We start from the raw sequence: 25,321 nt of genomic DNA, 5'->3' as shown, positions 1-25,321 counted from the left end.
TGTTGCATGAAAATAGGAGACCAGCACATATCACCGAAAGCACTAAACAAGTGTATAGAAAATTACAAAGTTCAATAACAGTTGATTCCGCCTAGTAAGTACTCTTCATTTAATCACGATAGAGTCATAAGTACTTCTTCATTTTTAAACAAAAGTTTTGGGTTTAAGTCTTCTCGTTTTTATTAGAAAGCATTTTATCCTTTAATATGAGACTTTTCAACGTGAATTTAGAATTAGTCGGACTCCAATATAAATAGATACCGAATATTGAGTGGAATTTTAATTTTAAAGAAAGTACTCTTCCTTTATAATTAGTGGCATCACTTTAAATCTTGGATATGAAAATTACCATTTACCTGTGTTAAAAGAAGCATTTTACTCTTAAATGTAAGATTTCCCAGCAGCAATATATATGTATTCATGTCTTAATACAAATATTGGGTGAAAAAGATAGTACTATTTTCTCCGTTTATTTTTATTTGTTCATTCAAGAAATGATATAGTAAAGTTGTCATTTTTGTTTTAGTTAATTCAAAAATAATGACATATTTTTTATATTTGATAAAATTTTAATTTTAAAATATTCATTTTATCCTTAATAAAATAATTAATAGTCATACAAAGATCTATTATTTATTGTAAACCATAAATTTTAAAAATCTTTTAATCTTACTTAAATTTCATATCAAATCAAACTAAATCGTATATAATAAAATATAAAAAATATAAATTACTCTAATTAATAATATAAAATAAAAAAAAAACTTATTTCAAATCAAAATTCAAAAGACACCACTTAAATTAAATCGAATATTTAGTAGTTAGAATTAGCGGGGGGTTGAAATAAAATAAAGGAGGGAGACATTGAATGCAGACAGCTGAAAAAGTGAAGTGTTCACACGGAAGCAGGACGTAAATGCCAAATCAGCACATTTGTACCACGTGGCTACTGCTACAAATTTTGCTAACTCCGACACCTTTTTTGAAGTTGGTCTTCTCTTTCCCGTGTTTTGAATTTCGTGTAAAACGCGTTTTTGTTTCACCTGGAATTAATTGCAAAGAAAAGTTTGAACTGACAACAAAACAAAATAATTAATTAGAGCACCTATTTCTGAAATTAACTGACCTAAGTCCGACTCTTGTGTAGGTATCAAATTCTCTCTTTTAACTTATTTTTTGATGAAGTTCTATTATATGTTTAAAATTATATAAAAGTTTTCATCATATTATCATTTTATAAATAAACATATTTCCTTAATAAATAACTTTATAACATATTTTTTCTATTTCATATTAAGTGAATTTATGAGGCAATACGCATATATTAACAAAAAAAATTAAAGGACATAATTTGAACAACCATACTTTTCATTATTGTCCTTTATAAAATCATAAATATAACTTTGTAAGTAGTGTGATTTATCTCTTAAAAAAATATAAAACTTCAATAAATGAAAAGGTAAATATGAAAAAAGCTTCAAATATCTATTTTGAACTTTGAACAATTCAATTATTTTAAACAATAAAAAATTCCTCAAAAAATCACTTAATATGAAATAAAGGGAGTAATTGAAAACAATCAATAATAATAAAATAATTATATGAGTAAAAGCAATACATTAATTGTATACTTAAACTTGTCAATGATTCAGTTGGAATTATAATCCATTAAATATTTTTAAAACTTTTCAAATACTAGAACTTGACCCAAATACTAAGAATATGTTTGGAAAGTCACCTAGTAAATGGAATTGGTGTAATTACTAAGGTAGTAATTAGTAATTATACAGTGTGATAATTACGATGACTTTTTTGTTTGCCACAATGTAATTACAATTGTTCTGTTTGGTTACACAAGTGTATTTACAAGGTTGTATTAAATTTTAAAAATAAAATTTAATTTTCTAAATTTAAAATTTATATTAGACAAATAAGAATCTTTATAAATGATATTAAATTAAATATTAATTAATAAATATATGTTCTTAACTAATATTATAAAAAAATAATTTATTATATATTTTTTAAATTAGTATATTTTAAATATTTTAATCAAATAAACTAAAAGTATAAGATTGTTATGGACATCATGAAATGTATGTGTTGACAAAAGTGTTAATATTATTAATATAATGTCATAAAATTATTAAAATATTTGACAAAAAAATAATCTATCAAATTTAACTAAAAAATAAATATTTTGCTATATGAAATATCAAGTCAACAGTACTAAAATATGTGATCCGCTATAAATTATAAATGTGACCTAAAATTATATAATTTTGTTCGAACTCCGTCATTCAACATTAGTGTTATCAAGATTCAAGAGTCATAGACATTTCTTAAAGAATTAAGACTTAATTATCAGTCTACTTGTAATTATATCAACGGTTCATTTACCCTTTCAAGAAAAGTCTACCGTGAAATTGGTGCATGCCAACTAGCATCTCAGAATTATGGCCTCTACAAATACTTCAAGTTAGCCTAATATCTATAAAATATTATTTCAATATAATTTATATTATTTGCTGTGCAAAAATTCCTTTAATTTTGAGTACAAGGTACGACTTTAAATAACTCTAGTCATAAAAAGGTATAGTGTTAAATTATTCGATCAACATTTCCTTATTTTGAGTTTGTAATGAGGTATATTCCCTACGATCCTATATATTTCTTCTATCTCAATTTATGTATTTTTGTTTGACTTGATATAAAAAAAAATTATTTTTTTTTTAAATAAATTAAAATTTTTTTAAAAAAAATATGATATAAAATAAAATTTAGATATTTATGTGAATATAAATAATTTTATTAAAAATAAAAAATAATAATTTCTAATTATAAAAATATAATATTCTTTTAAAAATATATTATAAAAAATATGTCATATAACTTGAGACAAATATAATATTTACTTGTCATACATAGAAATAACAATTGTTCCAAAAACAAGTCAGACACAATTCTTTCCTTTCCACGTTGTCTCAAAAAGGAACAGTGAAAGAAGCATACTAACTACTGATTCGATCCCGGGTGTGGGGGGGGGAGGGGAAGGGGGGGTAAAAGTTTTTTTTTTTTCAAAATAAAAAGTGTTTATTTGTTTTTCAAAAATATAGGTGTACCAAGCTATACAAAAAGTATTAATTTTTTTTCAAAAAAGCTTTAAAAAAATACACTTAAAACACTTTTAAAAATTTGATCGATACTAATTATTATTGAAAAGTATTTTTCAAAATTTATTGATTAAATATAAGTGGCTTTCATCAAAAATATTTTTTTAAAACAAATTTTTTTTTAATAACATACTTCTCAAAATAAATTACTTTTAAAAGTCTGACTAATCAGATTGGACTAAGAAGAATTCAATTTTGTAATAAAGGATTAGAAATTCTTGAAGCTATTTTTCTTCAAAGGATCAATGTTATAATGTAAGTCTAATTGGATTTTAAGTGTTGTTAAGTCAAAATAGTGTTAATGTATTTTTGGAGTGTGAAAAAATTTAAAATTAAGCTAAAACAATAAAAATAACTCAAAATTCATAAGTGAGAAATTCTAACTTTTTTTTGACTTATAAGTTAAAAATCAAAAGTCAATCTTAACATGCTCTAAAGTCTGATTTTGTGAACATGTTTGAATTGACTTATTTTAAGAGTTTTTAAATCAAAATAACTTTAATTTTTTTTTGGAGTGTCTGGGTAACTCAAAAAAGTGTTTAATTTTAAGCACTTGAAGTTGTTTGGTGTGAGATATAAAGTATAATAATCTCGTAATAAAATACAAGATTTTTTTATCATACACTTGGTTGGAGGTATTGGGTAGTTTTTTAATTATTTATCCTACCATTTATATTATAGTAATGAAATAAATTATCTCATATACATGGTGAGATAACTTATCCCTAAATAATTAATCTCAAGATAACTTGTTCTTAATCAAACAATCCTTTAATTTCAAATTAAAAAATAAAAATAAGTCAAAAATTAATTATAAATTAGAATTAAAGCCATAAGTTCATCTAAGCTAGCTCAACAGACAACGGTTGCCTCAAAAGTTAGCTGTCATATATCACTGCCTTAAGAAATTTCCTTTACAAAAATCTTTGAATGTAGCAAAGAGATAAGTAGCATAATATTTGAGTGGCTCTTGTGCCTCAACACTTTAATATTCTTTTATACTCCATTCATAGAAAGTTGAAAACTCTTTTAACTTTAGTTTAACTTCAACTTCAGTCATTGAAAATTTATCCGGAGTTTACATCATCGATAATTGCAGGATATGTATACCATAACAGATCGATAATTGCAGGATATGTATATCATAACAGATATATATTTTATTTAACATGATGCTCAAAAATAATTTTTGAAACTTGAAGTTGCGATTGAATATGAAATTTCTTTTGAAAAAAATTAAAGTTTTTTTGAGTGCATGTAAAATTTCACTCAAAAGTTAATATGTATCAATTTTTGAAATTTAAAATTTTTTTAAAGAAAATTTTCAAATACTGATCAAATTTTATAAACAAACAATGCTTTCAATTATTTTTTTTCAAGAATCCACTCTCAAAATCTATGATCAATAAGAAAGTGAAATCAATTCACCATTTGTGCATTTTAATATTTTTCATATAATTCGTGCGTTTTATCAAAAAAAAAATAGATAGAAAAGATTGGGAAACAAGCTGCGTGCACAAGTATGACGGCTCAGAATTAAAATAAGGGAATTGGTTTCCGTAATTAATAATTTACTTATAAAATATACGTAGAAGACCCACAGGACATGCTCCGTGTTTGAAGAATGAAAATATTGAAGAAAATTCAATAACTTGACTCAAAATTAGCTTAACCACACCCTACTCAGATTTGCGGCTCACCATTTTTTTTAAAAATTTTGCTTTATATTTTTTGGGTAAACCAACATTTGCCAAAAAAAATTCCCAAGGAAAATAGGTTAGAGGGTGTTTGCTAAACTAAAAATATATTTCGACTTATCTACACCTATGAAAAATATTAAAATTGACTTTAATTCATAGGATTAAGGATATAGGTAATTCTTTTACTAATTTTTTTAATTATTAAATATAATCAAGGGAGGAAATTACTAAGGTTTCAAATTGAATATTTATCAATACCACTAATTTATGACTTTTAATTTTATAAATATTTTGCTTTTGGGAAAGATTTTTACTGTGTTATCCCTAATACTCTCTAGCAATATCCTATACACTCTTCTCTGAGCAAATTACATAATTCTCTTCCTATTCTATTTCACTCATTCAAATTACAATATTTAGTCGTGTTATTTATTCATTTATGATGTGCTAAAATAAAATGTATAGGTGTAAAATTTTGAATTGGAGCATAATTAAAGAGTTAGGCACAACAAATATGAGTTGTGATACAGTGGCGGACTGTATTTTTAATCATAAATTTTGAATTTGAATTTTGGATATGACGATAATTCTATTAAATGTGCTATTTTCAAACGAGTCACGCTACTCGAATTTAATCGGAACTCCGAAAAAACTAAAAAAAAAAAAAGTCAGACACGTGATGGGGGCGAATCGCATCCAGTTAATTGCGCCGCAAATAAATGGAAGTTTAATTTGAAAGGTGGGCGCCCACCTGAGAGAAGCAGCACACACCTCTTCTACGGCGCTACCTCCGCCGCAACCCAACCATAGCTTAAGTGGAGTAATTGATTCAACTGTTTTCCCATACCTATTCAGGAGAATTAACTGTTTTTCCAATTTATCCTACTCATGATTAGAATCTTCAGCCTACTAGTGTTTTTTTTTAAATAAAATAATTCTTTATAGGAATTTCTATTTTTTTAATTTTCTAAATAATTTGTTTCATAACTTTAAAATTGAAGGCCGAGGGTATTATATGAACAACCCTTCTAATCCTTTTGGCTTTATCGTCCTCATTGTTGATTTAATATTTCTTTGGATCAAATGAATTAGAGTTATTTAGACTAAATTAAATAGGAGCAAAGAAGTGGATAATATTAATCATCTAGGGTGGTCACAGAATTTCAAATTTGATCCCAACAGTCCGAGGTTATGATTATGGGTTCAATCCTCTATTTATATATTTTTTTTTCAGATCATTCCTTTTAGATTTATAAAACATCATATATCAAATTTCGTTATATCTCATTAATAATAATAATTCGTGTAAGCTCTCATACATTTTGAGGTTGACAATATTGAAGAGAAAATTAAAGTCAACAACTTTTAATTTATTAGTAACTGGGATTAAGCTTCACACGATATTGCAATTTGAGTATTCACAAAGAAGCCAACCCTAAACATCAGGTATTCCAAGCTGTCTTCGTTTCGATAAAATAAAAGGCTGGTCAATTTAATGATTAATTAAATAAATTACTTTTTGTTTTTAAGAATTTGACTTTAAACAAATTTCACTCCAATAATATCTATTAGAATTATCGCTTGAACTAGTTGAATGACTTTAATTTGTAGGTGAAATCACATAATTGAATGACTTTATAGCTAAAATGACAATAGTTGAATAATTTTATTACTTTTTGAAATAGTTATGATATTAGTTAAGTGACTTCTATATTATAAACAAAATTCAATCACTTTTGAGATAAAAATTATTAGTTGAGTACCGTCTAAAAATTAACTTTCACTTTTACCTTGACATTTAGAAATGAAAAAGATGAATTGTAATCTCAAGTTGATATCGAACTAATATTAAATGGTCAACGAATTGAAAGTAAGTGAATTGTTCATTATTTCATAATCAATAATCGACGCTGAACTAAGATAAGCACAATACAAATGATGCCCATCAATTTACTAAATTCGTATAATATAAACAAGATATTAAGAATAGCATAATTTGGAAAATGCAACAGAAATGTCATTATTCATCTAGAGGGTTCCTAGAGGTGATGTCTTCATCACATTACCACAACGCTGGAAAATATCGATTAACAACCTCAGCCAATGACTAACTCATTAAAATTATAATTAATTAAGTCACTTATATAGATAATAGACAGGGATTTTATCCCTAATCATTTCATTAATAAATAATATCTTAATTCCATCAAACCTCAATTGCATATTGTTATCTATTTTTTGAGATGCAAGGATATTATAATTTACTAACCTAATCATGTCACTAATACATAAAGTCAATGCTAAAAACAAAAGCCCAAGAGGAAAGACAAAGTGATATAATTAAAAAATAAATAAATAGGAATATATGAAGTTATAGTTGGACAATTCATATTTCTTACAAACTCCCTCAACTACTCCATAGTCCATACAACATTATCATGTGACTACCCCACGATTCTGTGCAGTTAGAATATGACAATATCATTTGAATGCCATTTATTTTAGTAAGTAAAAGTACTCACATCAAACAGAGCCCGTTTGAATCAGCTTAAAAAGTAATTTTTATGTATAAAGTATTTTTAGAATTTTGAAGTGCTGAAAGTTATTTTTATAAATAAGCAGTTGAGTGTTAGATAAAAGTGCTTAAATAAGAAAAATGATGTGAATTTTAGGGTTAAAAAAATAAAAAGGGTAGTTTGGAAATTTAGTTAAAATATAAGGGATATAAAAATAATTTCCATGGTCAAAGAAAATGACTTTAAGCACTTAAAAAAAAAAAGTTAAGAATCCTAACTTTTCATTTTTGACTGACTTTAAGAACTTTGTGGCTTAAAGTTAACATTAGACAAACACATTCAAAAGCTAAAAAAAGAGTTTAAGTTGGTTTCATCCAAACGGGCTCTCAAAGTCGAAACATTGTACCTCTCTATATAATTCAAAAAATGTAAGAAAAAAAAAGTTCTGACTTTCTCAATTAAAAAATTAGAGTACTTATCTCTTCGAGGCCCCAATTCTATTTATAAATAGGCTTAAGATATCGATAAAAGCTTAAATTTGCTTTGAATTTTTTTATTTCAATTGCGCATCTCAATTTATAATAAAGATTTTTTATTAGGTTATTAGATATTTTTAGTTTGATTTTCTTAAGTCAATCATATAAAATCTATCATATCTTTTAAGGATACACCTCATTTTAAATTAAAATAAATTTTGGAGCTTATTGAGATAATAATATGCATATAATTAAAGAATGTGGCATATTTTAAGTGTTTAATTTACCTACATAATATGCATTTAAAACTATATTTTTTTTAAAAAAAATTGAATCGAAAATATCTAATAAAAATATTTAATCATGTGTTTAAGTGTTCAACTGGAATAAATTTTAATTTAAATAGCTAAATAAAATTACTTGATGCGTATGTCTAAATGTGTTTTTCACGAATTCATCCATAATTTTCACCGGAACCTATACTTAGGTAGCTTGACAAAATCTTGAAGAGATTTCTGCGATATTCAAACACTAAATACCAAAATCCACAAAATTGGGCTCTGAACACAGAAATGTATTAGGTTTAATCCTATATAACATGTAAAAAATCATGAATTTAAACATTGTATAATGCATGTTTTTTTCATAAATATCACAGCAGAACAATCCACTAAATAAAAAGAGGAAGAAACAATAAGTGGTTAATATTGGATTTTAGTCAAATTGACGCTGAAATTTTTATACCATTAAGTTAGTTTAACCACCTATAGCAGATATTCTTTTTCGCTTGTTGCGGGTTATTTTTTTGGTTTCCACTTATGATAAATTTATCTATAATTATAAGTAAACTTAATCAAATGATATAAAAACAAATATGCTAAATTACTGATAAGACATAAAACTTGAATCTTTCTAGCAAGTATAAAAAAATATCATGTGATTCCATACTACTTATTAGGACATTGAGATGTACGTGTGGGCCTATTAGTAGCGACAAGATTAAGAATTGGGTTATTAGGGAGAAAGTAGGAATGGTCTATGTAACAGACAAGATGAGGGAAGTGAGGGTGGGATGATTTGGGCATCAGGGCATGTGCAAAAAAGGTGCATTGACGTCCTATAGTAATGAAGCGCGAGAGGATGGTTGTAGGAGGTAGCCGGAGGGGTAGAGGTATGTAGGCCAAAAAAGTATCAGAGAGATGTAATTAGATAGGATATGACACAACTTCATAGTACTGATGACATTTCGTTAGATTGACAGGAGTGGAGATTGTGTATTAGGGTAGAATGTTAGTATGGGTGAAGTGTTGTCTTGTCGTTCATAGGTTTTGGCTTGTTAGTGTCTATTGTAGTACTAGTCGTACTCTCTTAGTTTTTGCCTTACATTGTGTATTGATTCTTAATTATCATACTATTTTGTTGTTATTATTTTCTTCCTTCTTATAGGCTTACACTACAACAACAACAAATCCAGTGTAATCCCACCATGTGGGGTCTGGGGAGGGTAGAGTGTACACAGACCTAACTTCCACCTTGAAAGGTAGGACGGCTATTTTCGGAAGACTCTCTGCTCAAGAAAGGAAAACAAAATAAAAGGCCAAATAGAGCCAAGCGTATCGAAAACAAAATGAGAACAAGGATTAACAAAAGCGAGAAAGTCATGGTAGAATAGTACGGAAAGAAAGAGACATTAGCTACTATAAATAAATAAGATAATCAAAGTACAATGGCCCCACACCTATAAACAGCAATAAAATGCATAAATCAAATAAGCAGAACTACAACTACTATGGTGTAAGGATAAGTCACTTAGCCTATCATCCTAATCTGAGACCTCCACAACCTCCTATCTAAGGTCATGTCCAGCCTCTCACACCTCCGCACTGGAGCATCAATGTCTCTTCTCTTCACATGCCCAAATCACCTCAGCCTCGCTTCCCGCATCGTGTCTTCCACCGATGCCACTTCCACGTTGTCTCTAATATCTTCATTCCTAATTCTGTCCCTCATAGTATGCCCACACATCCACCGCAGCATTCGCATTTCCGCGACTTTCATCTGCTGAACGTGAGATTTTTTGATTGGCCAACACTCCTCCCCGTACAATAAAGTTGGTTTAACCACCACTTTGTAGAACTTGCCTTTATGTTTTAGTGGCACTTTCTTATCACACAACACCTTAGAGGCTAGCCTCCATTTCATCCACCGTACACCAACACGATGTGAAATATCATCGTCGATATCCCCGTCTCCCTGTATAATAGACCAAGATACTTGAAACTTCCTTTCTTTTGGATGGCTTGAGTACCAAGCCTCATTTCCTCGTTAGCCTCACTCGGTAGGCCACTGAACCTGCATTCCAAGTATTCTTTCTTGGTCTTACTCAATTTAAATCCTTTAGACTCCAACGTTTGTCTCCATCCCTCCAACTTATCGTTAACTACCTTGCGAGTCTCGTCGATCAGGACTATGTCATCTGCGAACAACATACACCAAGGCACTTCACTTTGTATTCGTCGCGTCAATTCATCCATCACCAAGGTGAATAGAAACGGACTAAGAGCTGATCCTTGATACAACCCCATCTTAATAGGAAAGTGCTCTGAGTCTCCTCCTACAGTCCTTATTCTGGTCTTAGCTCCATCATACATGTCTTTTATCACTCTAATGTACACTACAGGCACACCTTTAGCCTCCAAGCATCTCCGTAGGATCACTCTTGGCACTTTATCGTAGGCCTTTTCTAAGTCAATGAATATCATGTGCAAGTCCCTCTTCCGCTCCCTATACTGCTCCACCAATCTTCTTACAATATAAATCGCTTCTGTAGTCGAGCGCCCCGGCATGAATCCAAACTTATAGACTTACACTACTTTTCTTATTAACAATTATACTTTTTTTTATTATTTTCTTTTTTTTACTAGAATTTGATACACTTGTGTCGAGGGTCTTTTAGAAACAATCTCTCTACCTCCTCGAGATAGTTTTGAGATCTATTGTACACTCTACCTTCTTCACACTCCACTTAATGAAATTTTACTGGATATTTTATTATTGTTATTGATTCCAAATGATATCTCTTCACATCGAATATGCATTTTTCAATTAGATGATTGAAATAACAAAATAACATTGTTTGTCTAAATCAGTGTTTGATCAGTATCATTAACAATTGTATTCCCATGCACCTATTTTATCAGTTCTGTGATATTAACACAAGAACAATGTAACAATCCACAAACTATGACAATGATCATCTGTGTGTCAAAGTTATAATGGTCATGTCTTGTTTCAGTTTCATATTTTCAAATTTCAAAAGTTTGTTGGATAAAATAGAAAATAAAATAAATTGGATACTTGAAAGAATTTGAAATTTCTAATCATCATATGAAATTAAAGTTATTTTTTAACGTTTTATAAACAAATATTAATTTTACATCAAACTTAAATTTGGGCTTAAATCTCTCCACCATTGGAAATTGATGAGAGAGTTGTTAGAAACACTATTTTGATTAATATGGGTTGTGGTTAAAATTTTGGGATCGAATTTTGAATATGGAGAAGCGTTATTTCTAAATGAATCCTATAGTGCATGGCCTAAATTTAGTGAAGCTTCGGATAGAAAAAAAAATTATTTTGAATTTTTGAAAAACGAAACAAAAAAGGGAAAAAGGTAAAGTGTGAACGCTTGATCCAGTCAACAAACGCACAAAACATGTTGGTAAGAAAGAAAGAGAGAGAGTTGAATGTAACAAGTAACAGGACGCGCAAGTTACCGGTAAAAAATCCTACGTGGAACTCACCAACTGGTTCCAGCTTGTGAAAAATGTAACGTAAAAGAAAGTTTTGTTTAATTAAAGACAAGTGGAGTTAGAGAATAAAGATTAAACAAGAAAAACACAATTAACGAGGAGGGTTAAAAAGGTAAATCAACTGGCGAAACTAGTATAAAAGGGGGCAGTTGAGAAGATCAAAGACCACAACAAAAAAAAGAAAAAAGAGAGTGAGGCTGAGAGAGATATACTCATCAATATTTTTCTCACACCTGCACACACCATACACTTAAAAAAAAACAAATCAACAATTTTTTCTTTGGTTTTCTTTATATTTTTTATCTCTTCCCCCTTTCTGTAATCATCCCGCTTCTTTGATCCCTTTCTGTAAACTATCTGTGTTTTTTCAAGAAGTTTTTCTGACTTTTGAGTTTGTGTTTTTGATGTTTTGAACTTAAAAATGGAGAAAATGCAAACTTTTAATTAGAGGAAAAAGGTTTTCTTCAAACCCAGGTGTTTTCAGAATCGAGATCTAGTAAAGTAATTAAGTATATTTTTTTTAGTTTTTTTTTTAGGTTTCTGCAAAATCAAGCTTAGAGGGCTTTATTAGTTGTCCCTCAAAGTTTGTTTGCTTAAAGGAGAAAAAGAGGGGTTGTTATTTGAAGACCTCTCTGTTATTCTCTTTCTCTGTTTATAGCAAAATCACTCACCTGTTTTCTTTTATTTGATAAGAAACAGGTTCTTTCTTTTTGAATTTGTGTATTTTTAGGTATGGCTGCAGCTATGGATTATTGGAATAGTACATCTGTAGATCTTCAATCATCATCAGAACCTATTACTTCTGGTGGTGAACTAATGGAAGCTCTTGAACCTTTTATGAAAAGTGCTTCTTCTTCTCCTTCTCCTCCACCTTCTACTTTTCCTCCTGTTTTCTCTTCTCCTTCCTCAGATTTCCAACCTTTTCCTTCATTTCCTCCTCCAACTCCAACTCCCACCATTTCATATCCCTACGCTTCCTTTTACCCAACTCCTCAATCTATTATGAGCTCTGATGTTTGTTCCACTTCCAGAGATACGAATTCCCAAATCTTTTCAACTGGGTTTTCCGCGTATGGAATGGAGCAATCGGGTTCAATCGGGTTGAATCAGTTAACCCCAATTCAGATCCAGCAAATTCAAGCTCAAATCAACTTCCAAAACCAACAACAGCAGCAGCAGATGATGTTACAGAATGCTCATCATGCTTCCACCATGAACTTCTTGGCTCCAAAGCCGGTTCCGATGAAGCAATCCGGATCACCGCCAAAACCAACTAAGCTCTACAGAGGTGTCAGACAACGCCACTGGGGAAAGTGGGTCGCTGAGATCCGATTGCCGAAGAACCGAACCCGGCTTTGGCTTGGTACCTTTGATACTGCCGAAGAAGCTGCTTTGGCTTACGACAAGGCGGCGTATATGCTTCGAGGTGACTTTGCTCGGCTGAACTTCCCTCAAATCCGCCACAACGGCAACCTTATCGGTGGTGAATTCGGTGAATACAATCCATTGCATTCCTCTGTTGATGCTAAGCTAAAGGACATATGCCAGAGCTTGGCACAGGGGAAGAGCATTGATTCTAAGAAGAAAAAGACCAAAGGGTCGTCGGCATCGGCGGTGGTGAAGATGGAGGAAGAGGAGAGCAAGGTTGCAGAAGTTGGATCCGAGAGTGACGGGTCGGGTTCCGGTTCCGGTGGATCATCGCCTTTAACTGATCTGACATTTCCAGAGTTCACTGAGGAAGAGCCAACATGGGACATGTCGGAAAATTTCTTGTTGCAGAAGTATCCATCTTATGAGATTGATTGGGCTTCTCTATAAAATTAAGAAAAAAATAGTATTACTTAGGAATTAAGTCGAAGTTAAGAGGTCTCTTATGTATTTTTTGCATTGTTTATAATTGTTGATGGTGGTTTTAGGTCTTTTAGGTCCAGGGGACATTCAGTCGCTGCAATGGAGTTTTTGGCAATTGCAGGGCAAGTTCCTTTTGTAGTTTTTCGTATTTTAGGTTAAAATCCCAACTGGTTAGCTGATTTTTTTGTCTTGGCAAGGCCAGTGGATTTGATGTATTGTCATGGTTGTACTCTTTTATTAGTGTCGATATTTCTTAGTACTAATTCTATCTTAGCAGTCTCTTAATTATCTTATTCATGTTTTTAGCAAACAGATCTGGAATTATGAAAACTATTTGATTAACAAGCTTCAAATGAGTCGTAAGAGTTCCATGTGGTTAATTGATTGATAATAATGATTATTCTTGTTATATAGCATAAAAAGCTTGTTGTCCTCTTATGAGAGATTAGCTTCAAGTGCTCTTATAATAACGTAATGAAGTTGATTTTTAACTTTTTTTCAACTCTAATACATTAGGGGGAAAGAATTATGTCAATAGAAATGTCGTAAGAGGTTAAATAAAGGACATCTTAAGTAACGAGTTCTAATTTGTTTTGTCTACACACGTTGTTCTAGATTGTGATAATTGATAAACATAACAAAGATATCATGAAAAATATTTCAGAGATTTTACCCGTAGACTATATTAGCGTAAATTGAAAGGTAAGATAAGTGTTCTCCGTCAAGTGGGATAGGGGTGGAGCCATATCCATAAATGGCCTTATCTTTATTTCAAAACCATTCATAACATCTATTTTAAACTTGAATTAGTGTTTCAAATATCATGAAATAATTCAAACTTGACCTTCGATCATATATAATAAAAAAATAATAATCTTATGTTTGTATAAAGGCTTGCGATTTGAACTGAACGAACACATCGTCGAAGCACGATTCAACACTATGAAAAAACAGGAGTCACGGAGGCGGACATGAAATATTCATTAAGGAAATTCTTTTTAAAAAAATTTCATTCGATATTTGATATTCACATAAAATCTGATTAAATTTAAATTTATGTCGAAAAATTCAGAATAGTTAAATATATACCAGATTATCATATGTGCATGCTACATGTGAAAGTACATATCTATCATAAATTGATGGAATTCCTCGTAAATTCAATTACTACTACTAAAAATTATGTGATTTGACTCAATTGTGGAGCCTTAGTAGAGATTTTGAATCCCATTACATTCCTCGGTATTTGGTATTTTCACTGTCATACTTTTAGTGTGGTCTAAAAATCATCAACTTTGTTTTTTCTTACTGCCAAAATAATTAAATCTCGTGAACAAACGCAACCAAAAATAGAGAAAACGTTATTTTGCCGACTCTTAAAAAGCTTTGGATGGGACAAGTGTTATTAGACATTAAAGAGTGGATAACTGCCCTTATTAATTATTATTGTTGAAGCAGTAATAAAGTCCTCTGCCTAACCAGTAAGGCAGTAACTACTTTGCTAATTTAGCATACAAATCCATTATCATTCAATTTTCACTAATATAAATACAATGTTTTTTCATATAACAATTTTGAGTTGGAATCGTCTGACTAGTAGTAGTATACGTAATTAAGAGAAGCTATTAAATGGTAACCTTACAACTAAGTCGTATAAGATTAAATTATATAAACTCCTTCCATTTCATTTTACTTGACTCAGATTAACGTCACTTGATACTCCTAGATAGATTTTTTAAAATTTATTTTATTAAATAAATCTTACTTTTTCTATTCCATTACTTAAATTTTTAAGATAATGCACACATATTAAGAAAAACATTCAAGAAAAAAATTTGAACCACATTTTCCCTTATTATCCTGTTATTTAATCAACCTCATAAAGAAAATTAAATGTGAAATCATAAATATATGAATTACTTTATTGGAGTATAACTTTATAAGTAGTGTAGTTTAACTCCTAAAATATTATAAAATTTCATTTATGGAAAGGGTAAACATGAAAAATGTTTCAAACATTTCTCTTGAACTTTGAATAATTCAATTATTTTTAACAATAAAAAAATTATTTTTAACAATAAAAAAATTCTAAAAATTCAGTTAATATGGAATAGAGGGAGTATTAATTATACTTTGAAATCTAAATTTGACTAATAGTAAAATATGTAATTATTTAATGATAACAGTAGTATTTGAAACTTTTTTATCTTGATCTGCTAACATGAACAAATAAAAATAATATTTCATTTTTAGTAGACGGACCGAGTAAAATGAAACGAAAGAAGTATTCACTAACACAGACAGATTACAATACATCTTATAATGAGACTGCAGCAAAATCTAATAGCTTAAGTTAATTCAAATTTTATAATTGTGTTAGAAAATTCACTTAATATATATAAACAATTTAAGTTTAATTATAAGCCAAGTAAAGAAAAAGATTAAAACTCATAAACTTAAAATTTAACCCGCTTGAATTCACTAAAATACAATTCCAATCCAGAAAAGATAGAAGGAAAAGTTAAATGTCGGACATAAAGAACGATACGTTAGAATAACGCAAATACAAAATAAGTCACACAATTAGAGCTTGTTTGAATTGGTTTAAAAGTTGGTCAAATCTACTTTTAAGTCGATTTTTGACTTTTGAAAGTGTTTGACAAATATAAAATAACTTAAAATAACTTTAAAACCAAAAGTAGGTCTCTCCTATTTTATTTTTTTTGACTTAAAAATCATTTAAGTTTGATTTTTTTCCGCTTAAAAACTACTTTTTTAAAGCCAATTCAAACGGACTCTTAGTGTCAAATGTGTTTGAATATTTTTTTTTAAAAAAAAATAATAGGAGAATTTTAATATATATCATTCGACCAACTAGTTTATCAATGACTAAAATATACACAATATATACAGTATGATCAATATATGTATCATGCATAGATATGTGCATGCATCATATGTATATTACATTTATATTTAGTATAAAATACAATATCTATATATTTTATACAAATTTTGTAAACTAGATGGAATTCAGATCTGTAATTATCCCTAATTCTAGTTCTCCCGATGACATTAATGTATACGGATGGCTCATTGAATTATATGGTTCCGATCCGTTTAATTAAGTTGGGTGTTACTTTGAATTGTGAGCAGCCTAACGCGTACCCCACTAGCTAATTGTAGAGGGGAAAACAAGTCTTTTTCACCATTAATATGAACATGACACTTCAAATTTAGATAATAATAAGTATTTTGACGATTATATTTTATACCATGCTCTAATATTTTAATTGATGATTTCATCATATACTAGTTGATATGATCTTGGATAGTCCGGACAGTACAGAACGTATTCCAGAGGATTCTGAGATGTTTAATAGTTAATACACCGTTGACTCATTTTAAGACCAAGAATGTCCGAGAGGAATACACACTACTACTAAGAAATACGAAATTATCGATAATTTCTAACTAATATGTCGCTAAATAGCTGCTCCTAGCTGATTAGATTTTTATATAATCCGTTGCTAAATGAGATTAGCATGAAATTTTTGTTGTTTTGCTCAGAAATTTTGTATATTGTTTTTTCACTTGTCACCACTTATATTTTTGAAAATCAAACGACATGAACTTTGACTTACATTTTAATATATTTTTTTTCATTAGTGTCGACTATTGTTTGAAACGTAGGTATATACGTAGAGTTGTGTATTTTTTTCTCTAATGTATTTTTTCATTAGTACTTTTCTTCAAATGTCGCACTCATAGCTCAAGAGGGAAACTAGTGTACAAATATCTCTTCTCCATTCATTTATTCCTTGTTTGAATTTAGTAGTAGCAGTAAAAGCTTGTTGAAACAACTTAGTGGAATCATATCAAATCTCAATCTCAATCCCACATGGTTTATCCACTACACACCAAAGTTGGCGGGATGCATTAATTACCTCTCAATTTTCAGACGTGGTTATAATTATGGTTTCACTCTTTAGTTAACCTAGATTCCATGTGCGCATGAGCTACCCTTGGAGAAAAGTATAAAAAAAAACTAGAATTACTAAAGACAAATTCTAATGAACATTTGTAATCTGATTGTAGAATTGAATTGATGGATTATTAGTTTGGAAAAGGGAGCAGAAAAAGTTGTTTCAATTTGTTATGCTCTACTAATATATGTTGTAGGTAGAGAGAGGCGATCTCACAAAAAAGTTGGGAATTTAAGAAAAAGGGGATTCAATGGGGAATCTTAATTAGCTTCGTTGTTGACTATATCATGAATTTATTTTATTTTATTGAAAAAAAATTGATTTTTCATCATGTAATTTTGTCCTTCATTTGTCCTCCCTCTATCCTTTTTTCTTAAAAAAAAAAAATCAAAGTAGAAAAGAATTCTTAGGTCAAGAGGATTTAATAATTTGTATAGATAGATAAGAGAGGGTTAGGCGCTAATCCACCTCCAATTCCAATTCTACTGTTACGTTTGAATTATCAAGAGAACAAAAACGATGAAAGTTGCGAAGGGGTATATATATGCAAATGAGATTGTTTCCTTATTTATGTAGTAATAATACTGATTACAATTTGGTAGTCATGTCAAAAGACGATTACTTTTTTATAAGAATAATAATTTTTAATTTTTTATATCTCACAATAATATTACTCCACTCTATTTTCTCACAAACTAAGAAGTAGTTTATGAATTACTCTCATTACTCTCTCTATTTTGATGTGTATATTAGTCTGGATGAAATTATGATTTTCCCAACAACGTGATATCAGAGCGAGGTTTCAACTCTCCTTTACCTCCGTCCCTGAACTTTTGGAGTTCAAACTTGAAATCTATAAGACTATATACAAGCATACAACAATCACTTTGATTCACTGGTTTCAAAATATGCTATTTAGTACATATAAGTGAAAGTTTTAACATATATAAAGTCTCTTTAAACACGTATTATTGATGTAAACTAGTTTGGAATTAAGACATACTCCTGGTCATTTTTATTTGTCAAGCTATGTTTTACGAGAGCCACGGAGCTAAATAGAATTTGATTAATTCAATAATTTATATTTTAATTACCAAAAATATTATAAATTGCAATCTTTTTCATATTGACTTAGATGAAAAAAAATACATCTTAAGAATATTGATCAAAATAATATAGTTTGACTTTCAATAATCAAAACATAACAAGTAAAAATGAAGGAGAAAATAGTTAAAGAATCCTATCAACTAAAAGTGTTTCGAACTTGAAGCCATTTTTCTTGTTCATTTTGACTTGAGATGCTGATCAAGAAAAGTTTAAGAAAAAGAGGATTTTGATCTAAAGTTGTAACGCGAATTTATACTAGGAGTATTAAATTCTCTCTACAAAGAATTAAGTCATATTGACTGGTTCAAATAGTCTTTCTTCAGCCTGAGTTAACATGTGGTAGTTGAGTAGAAAAGTCAAGATTTCTATTTGAAGTTGTGTGGACAACACTGATAAAAAATAATAGACTAATAATGAAGCACGCCTGCGCAGTAGAATCGGATAGGATCAAGAGAGTTCATTTGAATTTTGTTTTTATGAAAAATAATAATATTTATATATTATTATTTTTTTCAGTTGTCATACTGTATTTTTTGAGAATTAATTTAATTAATTTTTAAAGTTAAATTAGATTATATTAATTCAATACTTTAAAATAAATTTTTAAATATTTAAAAATTATATAAAAAAATATTTTAATTATAATTTTTTTTATATTAATATAATGGAAAAATAAATTTTAAAATGTTAATCAAAATAAATATTGTTTGATTAAAAAAAAACTGTGACAATTAATATTTTAAATTTTTTTAGTAAAAATTCGGATTCTCGCACCAAAGGCAGAACCATTCAAATTCTTGTTATTCCTGATTCTAGAAGTTAGGCATGAATCATGAGCAGCCGAAAACTCTCAAATGCTACTCATTCCTTTTATTTTCACTTTATGTGATTTTATTTAATTAAAACTTAAAAAATAATAAAAGCATTTTAAATTTTATAACCTTAAACATAGACATGTGTGGTAAAAAAAAGAATTTTATCATTAAGAAAAAAACAAATTAATATATATATATATATATATATATGCAAGGTGAAATAGAGATATGGATTTCCAATTTACTATCTTAATCCACTCGGCTACATCCACCCCTACTGCTGCACAAGTTAAAGTCTTTGTCTACTATTAGATCCTACTGAGTGTTATAACGAAAGGACGTAAATTCAAAAACAAAGAAAATAAATAAATAACATCAAATTTAATGGGAGAAAAATCCTTCAAATAGAAGGTAACAATCAGGGATCTTCGAAATTCGAATTGCTCCATTATAACAATAAGAGAATTACAAATATTTTCCCTAAATGTCTACACAATAATTGTCAAGCAAGGAAAAACAATAGTTATACCAACAAAAATAATAGGAAGAAAATCACTCAAAACAGAGCTACTGTTCAAGACCTAAACTGAGATGTTTCTGACCTAGAAATTCGATTTCCACCGTTCAAATCAAACAATAAGATGTTAAAAACACTCAGTAAAAATTTCAAGCCAATCCAACAGTTAATGAATCAGGAAAAATAATTTGAACGTTTCTGGTCGGAGAGGCAAAATTGCTGCCGAAAACACCCTTTTCTTTTCTCTTCTCAAAGCTCTCTCAAAAACCTCTCTTATGTACCTAATGTCTGTCAAAGACATTACATAATTCTCTCAAATCTTCCTATTTATAGAGTGATACTTTTTTCTAAAATTAAAATCAACTTGGATTATAATTTCAATCCTTTTCCAAATAGAATTGGAAATCAAATTAGAAAAATTATTGCAATTCTTTTATAAATAGGATTAGGCAATGGGCTGAAACATGGGCCATATCCCAACGAGTTTGGAGTACCAAATTTTAGAAAAAGAGGAAGTATATAATGATGGAAATGGAGAATTAGAGAAAAGCCAGTGCAATTTCCTAGCCGACTTACTACTTTTGAAAATGGAATTCCCACAATATAACCATATCAAATCTTTTAATCATAATGAATTTCAACTCTCCAGCCATCATTTTATTTGTATTCTCATATTCTACTCAAAATAATTCCAAGTTTACACCAGGCAAAAAAAAATCCCCAAGAACAATATAGAAAAGGAATACAAGTGTAATGTAGAATCATAACACAGAAAAAAGAAAGTTCACACTTAATATTTGCATCAAAATTAATAAAGTAAGATACTTTAGTTTGTGACTCTTAAAATTAACTATCCGATTTGATGTAGTAATTAAAGATTTTTTTCACCGCACCATTTCTTTTTATCAATTTTACCAGCATAGTATAACTAGTAAAATATCGATTTTAGGGATAATATTTTTCGCTATCTTTTTTCGAGAACCGCCCAAAGTTTCTACTAAAAAAACTAAAGGGATAAAATAATTTTTCATTATCTCAATTGAAGTACGGAGCCTCCCATACTTTTACTAGTCTCCATGATCGGGAGGCTCAGTTCTTCAACTACTCTCCATGTTTCTCGAATGGATAGGATCTTTTAGTTGTTGAGAAGGTTGCCCATATATGACTCAAGATTCTATTTTATCTAATTCACTTATTAATTATAATTAAAACGATCGAAAAGAAAATATGAATTGATATATGTTTTTAAGGTTGAAGATATGGTAAAAAATCTGTGTGCGCGCTCATAATCACATACAGTAGCAGTCATTATAAAATTTGATCTTCCTTCATTTACGATTTTATCTCATTCCAATTATTCAAACTAATGCAAACTATTACTATTGTTTTCTAATATTTTTCAAAGTTGATTTGACGTTTTAAAATACTACTGGTAAATTTCTCTAACTTTCTTTTTATTATATACATTTCAAACTATCAACATGCACACAAGTCAATTTTGTCGAGCTCATAGGGAGGAGCGTCATAGAATTTCTCAAATAAAATGATGCGATTGATTTGATAATTATGACCATGGATAGTTTTTACTTCTTTTCTGAATAAATTTTTTGAAAATTGTTTGGATATAAAATTAAATTATTATTATAATAATTTTTTAAAATTTTAAAAAATTGGAAAAACATCCAAAGAGTTGTTTTCACAATTTTTACTCCCAAATCACTTATAAAGATTCAAAAATAATTTAATTTGTATTCACATCCAAACATAATTTATATTTTTCATTTTCACTTGAAAAAAGATATTTACTTTTTCTAAAAAATGTGATATATATATATCACATTTTTTTGTCCCACATAGTCTACCAATAATTAAAAAAAAGAACTATAGAAATTAAAGAGATTTTGGAACCTATACAAGTGATTTGAACAAGAGCTTCTCACCGACAATCACACTGTAAATAAATATCTATAAATTATTTTAAATCACAAATTTTTTTTAAAAAGTAAAAAAAATTATGTATCGAATCAAATGATATCACATGAAATAAAATACATGGAGTATATTTTTACTGACATTTGTTCCTTTTCATCCAATCACAAGATAGAATCACGTGTGAAAGGAAGAAGGTGAAAAGTGGATTCTACTCTATAAATAAAAATATAAAAATAAATGGCTTTCTATTCAAGTTGGAGAAAAGGACATGCCAAGTGGGGTGAGTTAATCTTCAATTAGCAAACAAAAGGAGAAAAGGATATGTAGCATTTTATGGAATCTTTTTGTTCTTATGTGAATTTTGGTTTGATCTTTATGTAAAGGCAAAGTTGTCCAAATGGTTTTAAAAGTATGTATACACGTATTCTTTTTTGACATGACAAAATAACAAATCATCTTGGATCGAGCAGAGAATCAAAATTAATTTTAGCGGTCCTATTTAATTATTTCAGTGAATATTTAGAGCCAATAGGGCAACAAATTTGAAAAAAAGAGCATTTTATTGTCATGAACTTATTTTGATTTTTAATTGGGGAAAAGGCATAAATTCCCCTCTAAAATTATACCTAAAAGTCAATTACACACTTAAACTATTATAGCGACTTATTACACACCTAAACTACCTAAAAGTAAAACTATTGCACACATAAACGCATAACACCATTCTCATGGTGTATAACACTCGCAGCCACGTCATTGCCACATAAAAAATTATGATTTTTTTAAAAAATTCTTTTCTTTTCTTTATTGATTAACTTTTCTTTTATTAACCATATTTTATACTAATTAACTCCTAATTAATTATTAACCACTCATCCGACACCCCCTTCCCAAAACCCCAATCGTCTTCTCCACTAAAATGGGGGAGAAAAATTAAAATGGGAGTAAATAGAGGTGGGTGTGAAGAAGAAGAGGGTAGGCGGATGTGAAAAAGAAAGGATGTGAGGGTAAGGTGATTTTATTTTTTTAATTTTTTTCTACTTTACAGAATCTGACGTGTTTTTTTTTGCCACGTCAGTTGTAGGGGTAATAGTTTCACTTTTAAATAATTTAAGTGTGTAATAAATCGTCATGATAGTTTAAGTATGTTACTGATTTTTCGATACAATCTTAGAAAAATTTATGCCTTTTTCTATTTTTAATTTGTGTTGTTGCCTACTATTCCTGAAGCCATGGATAGTATGGATGGATATCCGTCGGCTAATCTAATGGGCGAGTCATTATGAATTTTAATATATGTTTTAGCTTTATTAAAAATAACAATACTTTTTTATTCAAAATAATTTTAAAAAGAAATATTTTTTCTCCATCTTCCATTCTCTCCTTTCTCTTTCTTTTTTCCGCTTTCTCTCTCCTTTTCTCTTTCTTTCTCTCTCTCCTTTCTCTTTCTTCCTCTCTCCTTCTTTTCTTTTTTCTCTTTTGGACCCTTTTTTTTCTTTTTCGTTTTCTTTTTCTCTTTCTCTTTCTCCCTATTTTCAAAATAAATATATGCTCAAATATATCATCAAAATTTGAGAAAAAACTTATTTGTACCATTCATTACAAATTTGACTTATTTATGCCATTTTTTTTTAGAAAAGACTCTTCCATATCATTATTTGTAAACTAATTTTTTTTCCTTTTGCAAAACTATTTTGTATAAGTGGTCATTTATGATTCGACCACATCATTAACTAAATTATTATTCAAAATAGAAAATGTTCAAATATGTCACCGAACTTTGAGAAAAGACTCATTTATGTCATCCGTTATAAGTTTGACTCATCTATGCCATTTCAGTTAAAAAATAATGGCATGGATGAATCTTTTATCAAACGAAAATGTCATAAATGAGTCAAACTTTTAATGAATGGCATAGATAATCTTTTTCTCAAAGTTCAATGAGATATTTGAGCCTTTTCCATTTTAAAAATGATAATTAATTATTCTAATTTAAAACTTAATTTTCAATTGGATATTACAGAAATGATGATTTTACTACTTTCTAAATTAAATTTTTTTTTAAATAATTATATAATGCATTTCTAACCAATAAAAAAATATATAAACAATAATTGTAATACATTTTGAATTCAAAATATTATACATATTATAGACATGTTTCAATGCATTTGCTGAATCAATAACTAAAATATTTTTAATACAATAATATATTCCGTTAATAAGAGAAATGAATAAAAAATAATTATAAAGATTTTGAATTCAATATATTATATTATAGGCGTGTTTCAATGCACGTGGTGAATATATAACAAAAATATTTTTAATACAATAATATATTTTAGCACCATTAATAAGAGAAAAAATCAAAAATAATTATAATATTTTTTTAATTTAATATACTACACATATTATAGGCATGTCTCAATGCACTTGGTGAATATATAACTAAAATATATTATAAGTATTATGTGTGAATTTGAAACATTTCAGTACTATTCAAATTAATTTACATTGTTAGAATTGTATTATATTTGTTGAAGTAACAACAATCCAATTTATAACAATGTATAATATTAAATTCGAATTGTAATACTATTATAGGCATGTTTAAATACACATGCTGAGTATATAACTAAAATATTTTTAATACAATAATATAATCCGTTAATAAGAGAAAAAATAAAAAAACAATTATAATAGATTTTGAATTCAATCTATTATAATTAAAATGTGATGAATATATAATTAAAATATTTTTAATACAAATGTATTATAAGTATTATGTGTGAATTTTAAATACTTTGATGCTATTTAAATTAATTTTAAATTTAGATAATTAATTATTATTTTTAAAAGAGGGAAAAAAAGAAAGATGAAAAAAAAGAAGAGAAGAAGGACTAGAAAGAGAGAAAGAGAGAGAAAAAAAAGAACCGACGCAGAAAGAGAGAATGGGAGAGAGAGAGAGGAGGTGGGGAGGGAGAGGAAGGGTTAATGAATGATTTTAGTTATTAATTAAAATAAATATGATATAGATCGTATTAAAAAAATATCCTAAAAAAGATAATTATTAATCAAAGAGGAGTTTATTTATGTAAAGATTTCTATATTTTATCCAATTTTTGTTTAACCCATTTTCGACTGCTCATATTTGATCTGACGTGCCCTTTTGCCCCCTCCTACATCTTTTTTGGGAAACTTACGTAGATAAGTTATATTAAGAAAATATTTACCATTTATAGAAATAACATTTTTTTTACTGCACTTATAATTTAATTTTAATATATATTATCGAGAATAATGGTCTGGGGAGGGTGTGGAGGACACACATTAGGGTAGAAGGCTAGTACATAATGGTTTTATTCTCCTTTATTCGTAGGCGTAGTAACGCACTATGATTTCTTGTACTCTGATGTATGTTATTTATGATATTTAT

At 28.7% G+C, this 25,321-nt stretch overlaps 1 protein-coding gene across 1 annotated transcript; it reads left to right on the top strand.

The window, feature by feature from the left end:
• The first annotated feature begins 11,837 nt into the window (after positions 1-11,837).
• Positions 11,838-13,791, top strand: LOC129902563 (ethylene-responsive transcription factor RAP2-4-like). The gene has a single exon (XM_055977879.1). The coding sequence runs from the start codon at positions 12,410-12,412 to the stop codon at positions 13,493-13,495; it is 1,086 nt and encodes a 361-aa protein (XP_055833854.1). The 5' UTR covers positions 11,838-12,409; the 3' UTR covers positions 13,496-13,791.
• Positions 13,792-25,321: the final 11,530 nt, after the last annotated feature.

The sequence above is a fragment of the Solanum dulcamara genome, chromosome 9, assembly GCF_947179165.1.
Source record: "Solanum dulcamara chromosome 9, daSolDulc1.2, whole genome shotgun sequence".
Classification (NCBI taxonomy): domain Eukaryota; kingdom Viridiplantae; phylum Streptophyta; class Magnoliopsida; order Solanales; family Solanaceae; genus Solanum; species Solanum dulcamara.
The sequence above is the reverse complement of the archived record's forward strand: the minus strand, read 5'-3'. Positions and strand labels throughout refer to the sequence as shown.

Bases quoted from the DNA above. Each gene is read 5' to 3' on its own strand.
- LOC129902563 (XM_055977879.1), top strand. From the start codon at position 12,410: ATGGCTGCAGCTATGGATTATTGGAATAGTACATCTGTAGATCTTCAA.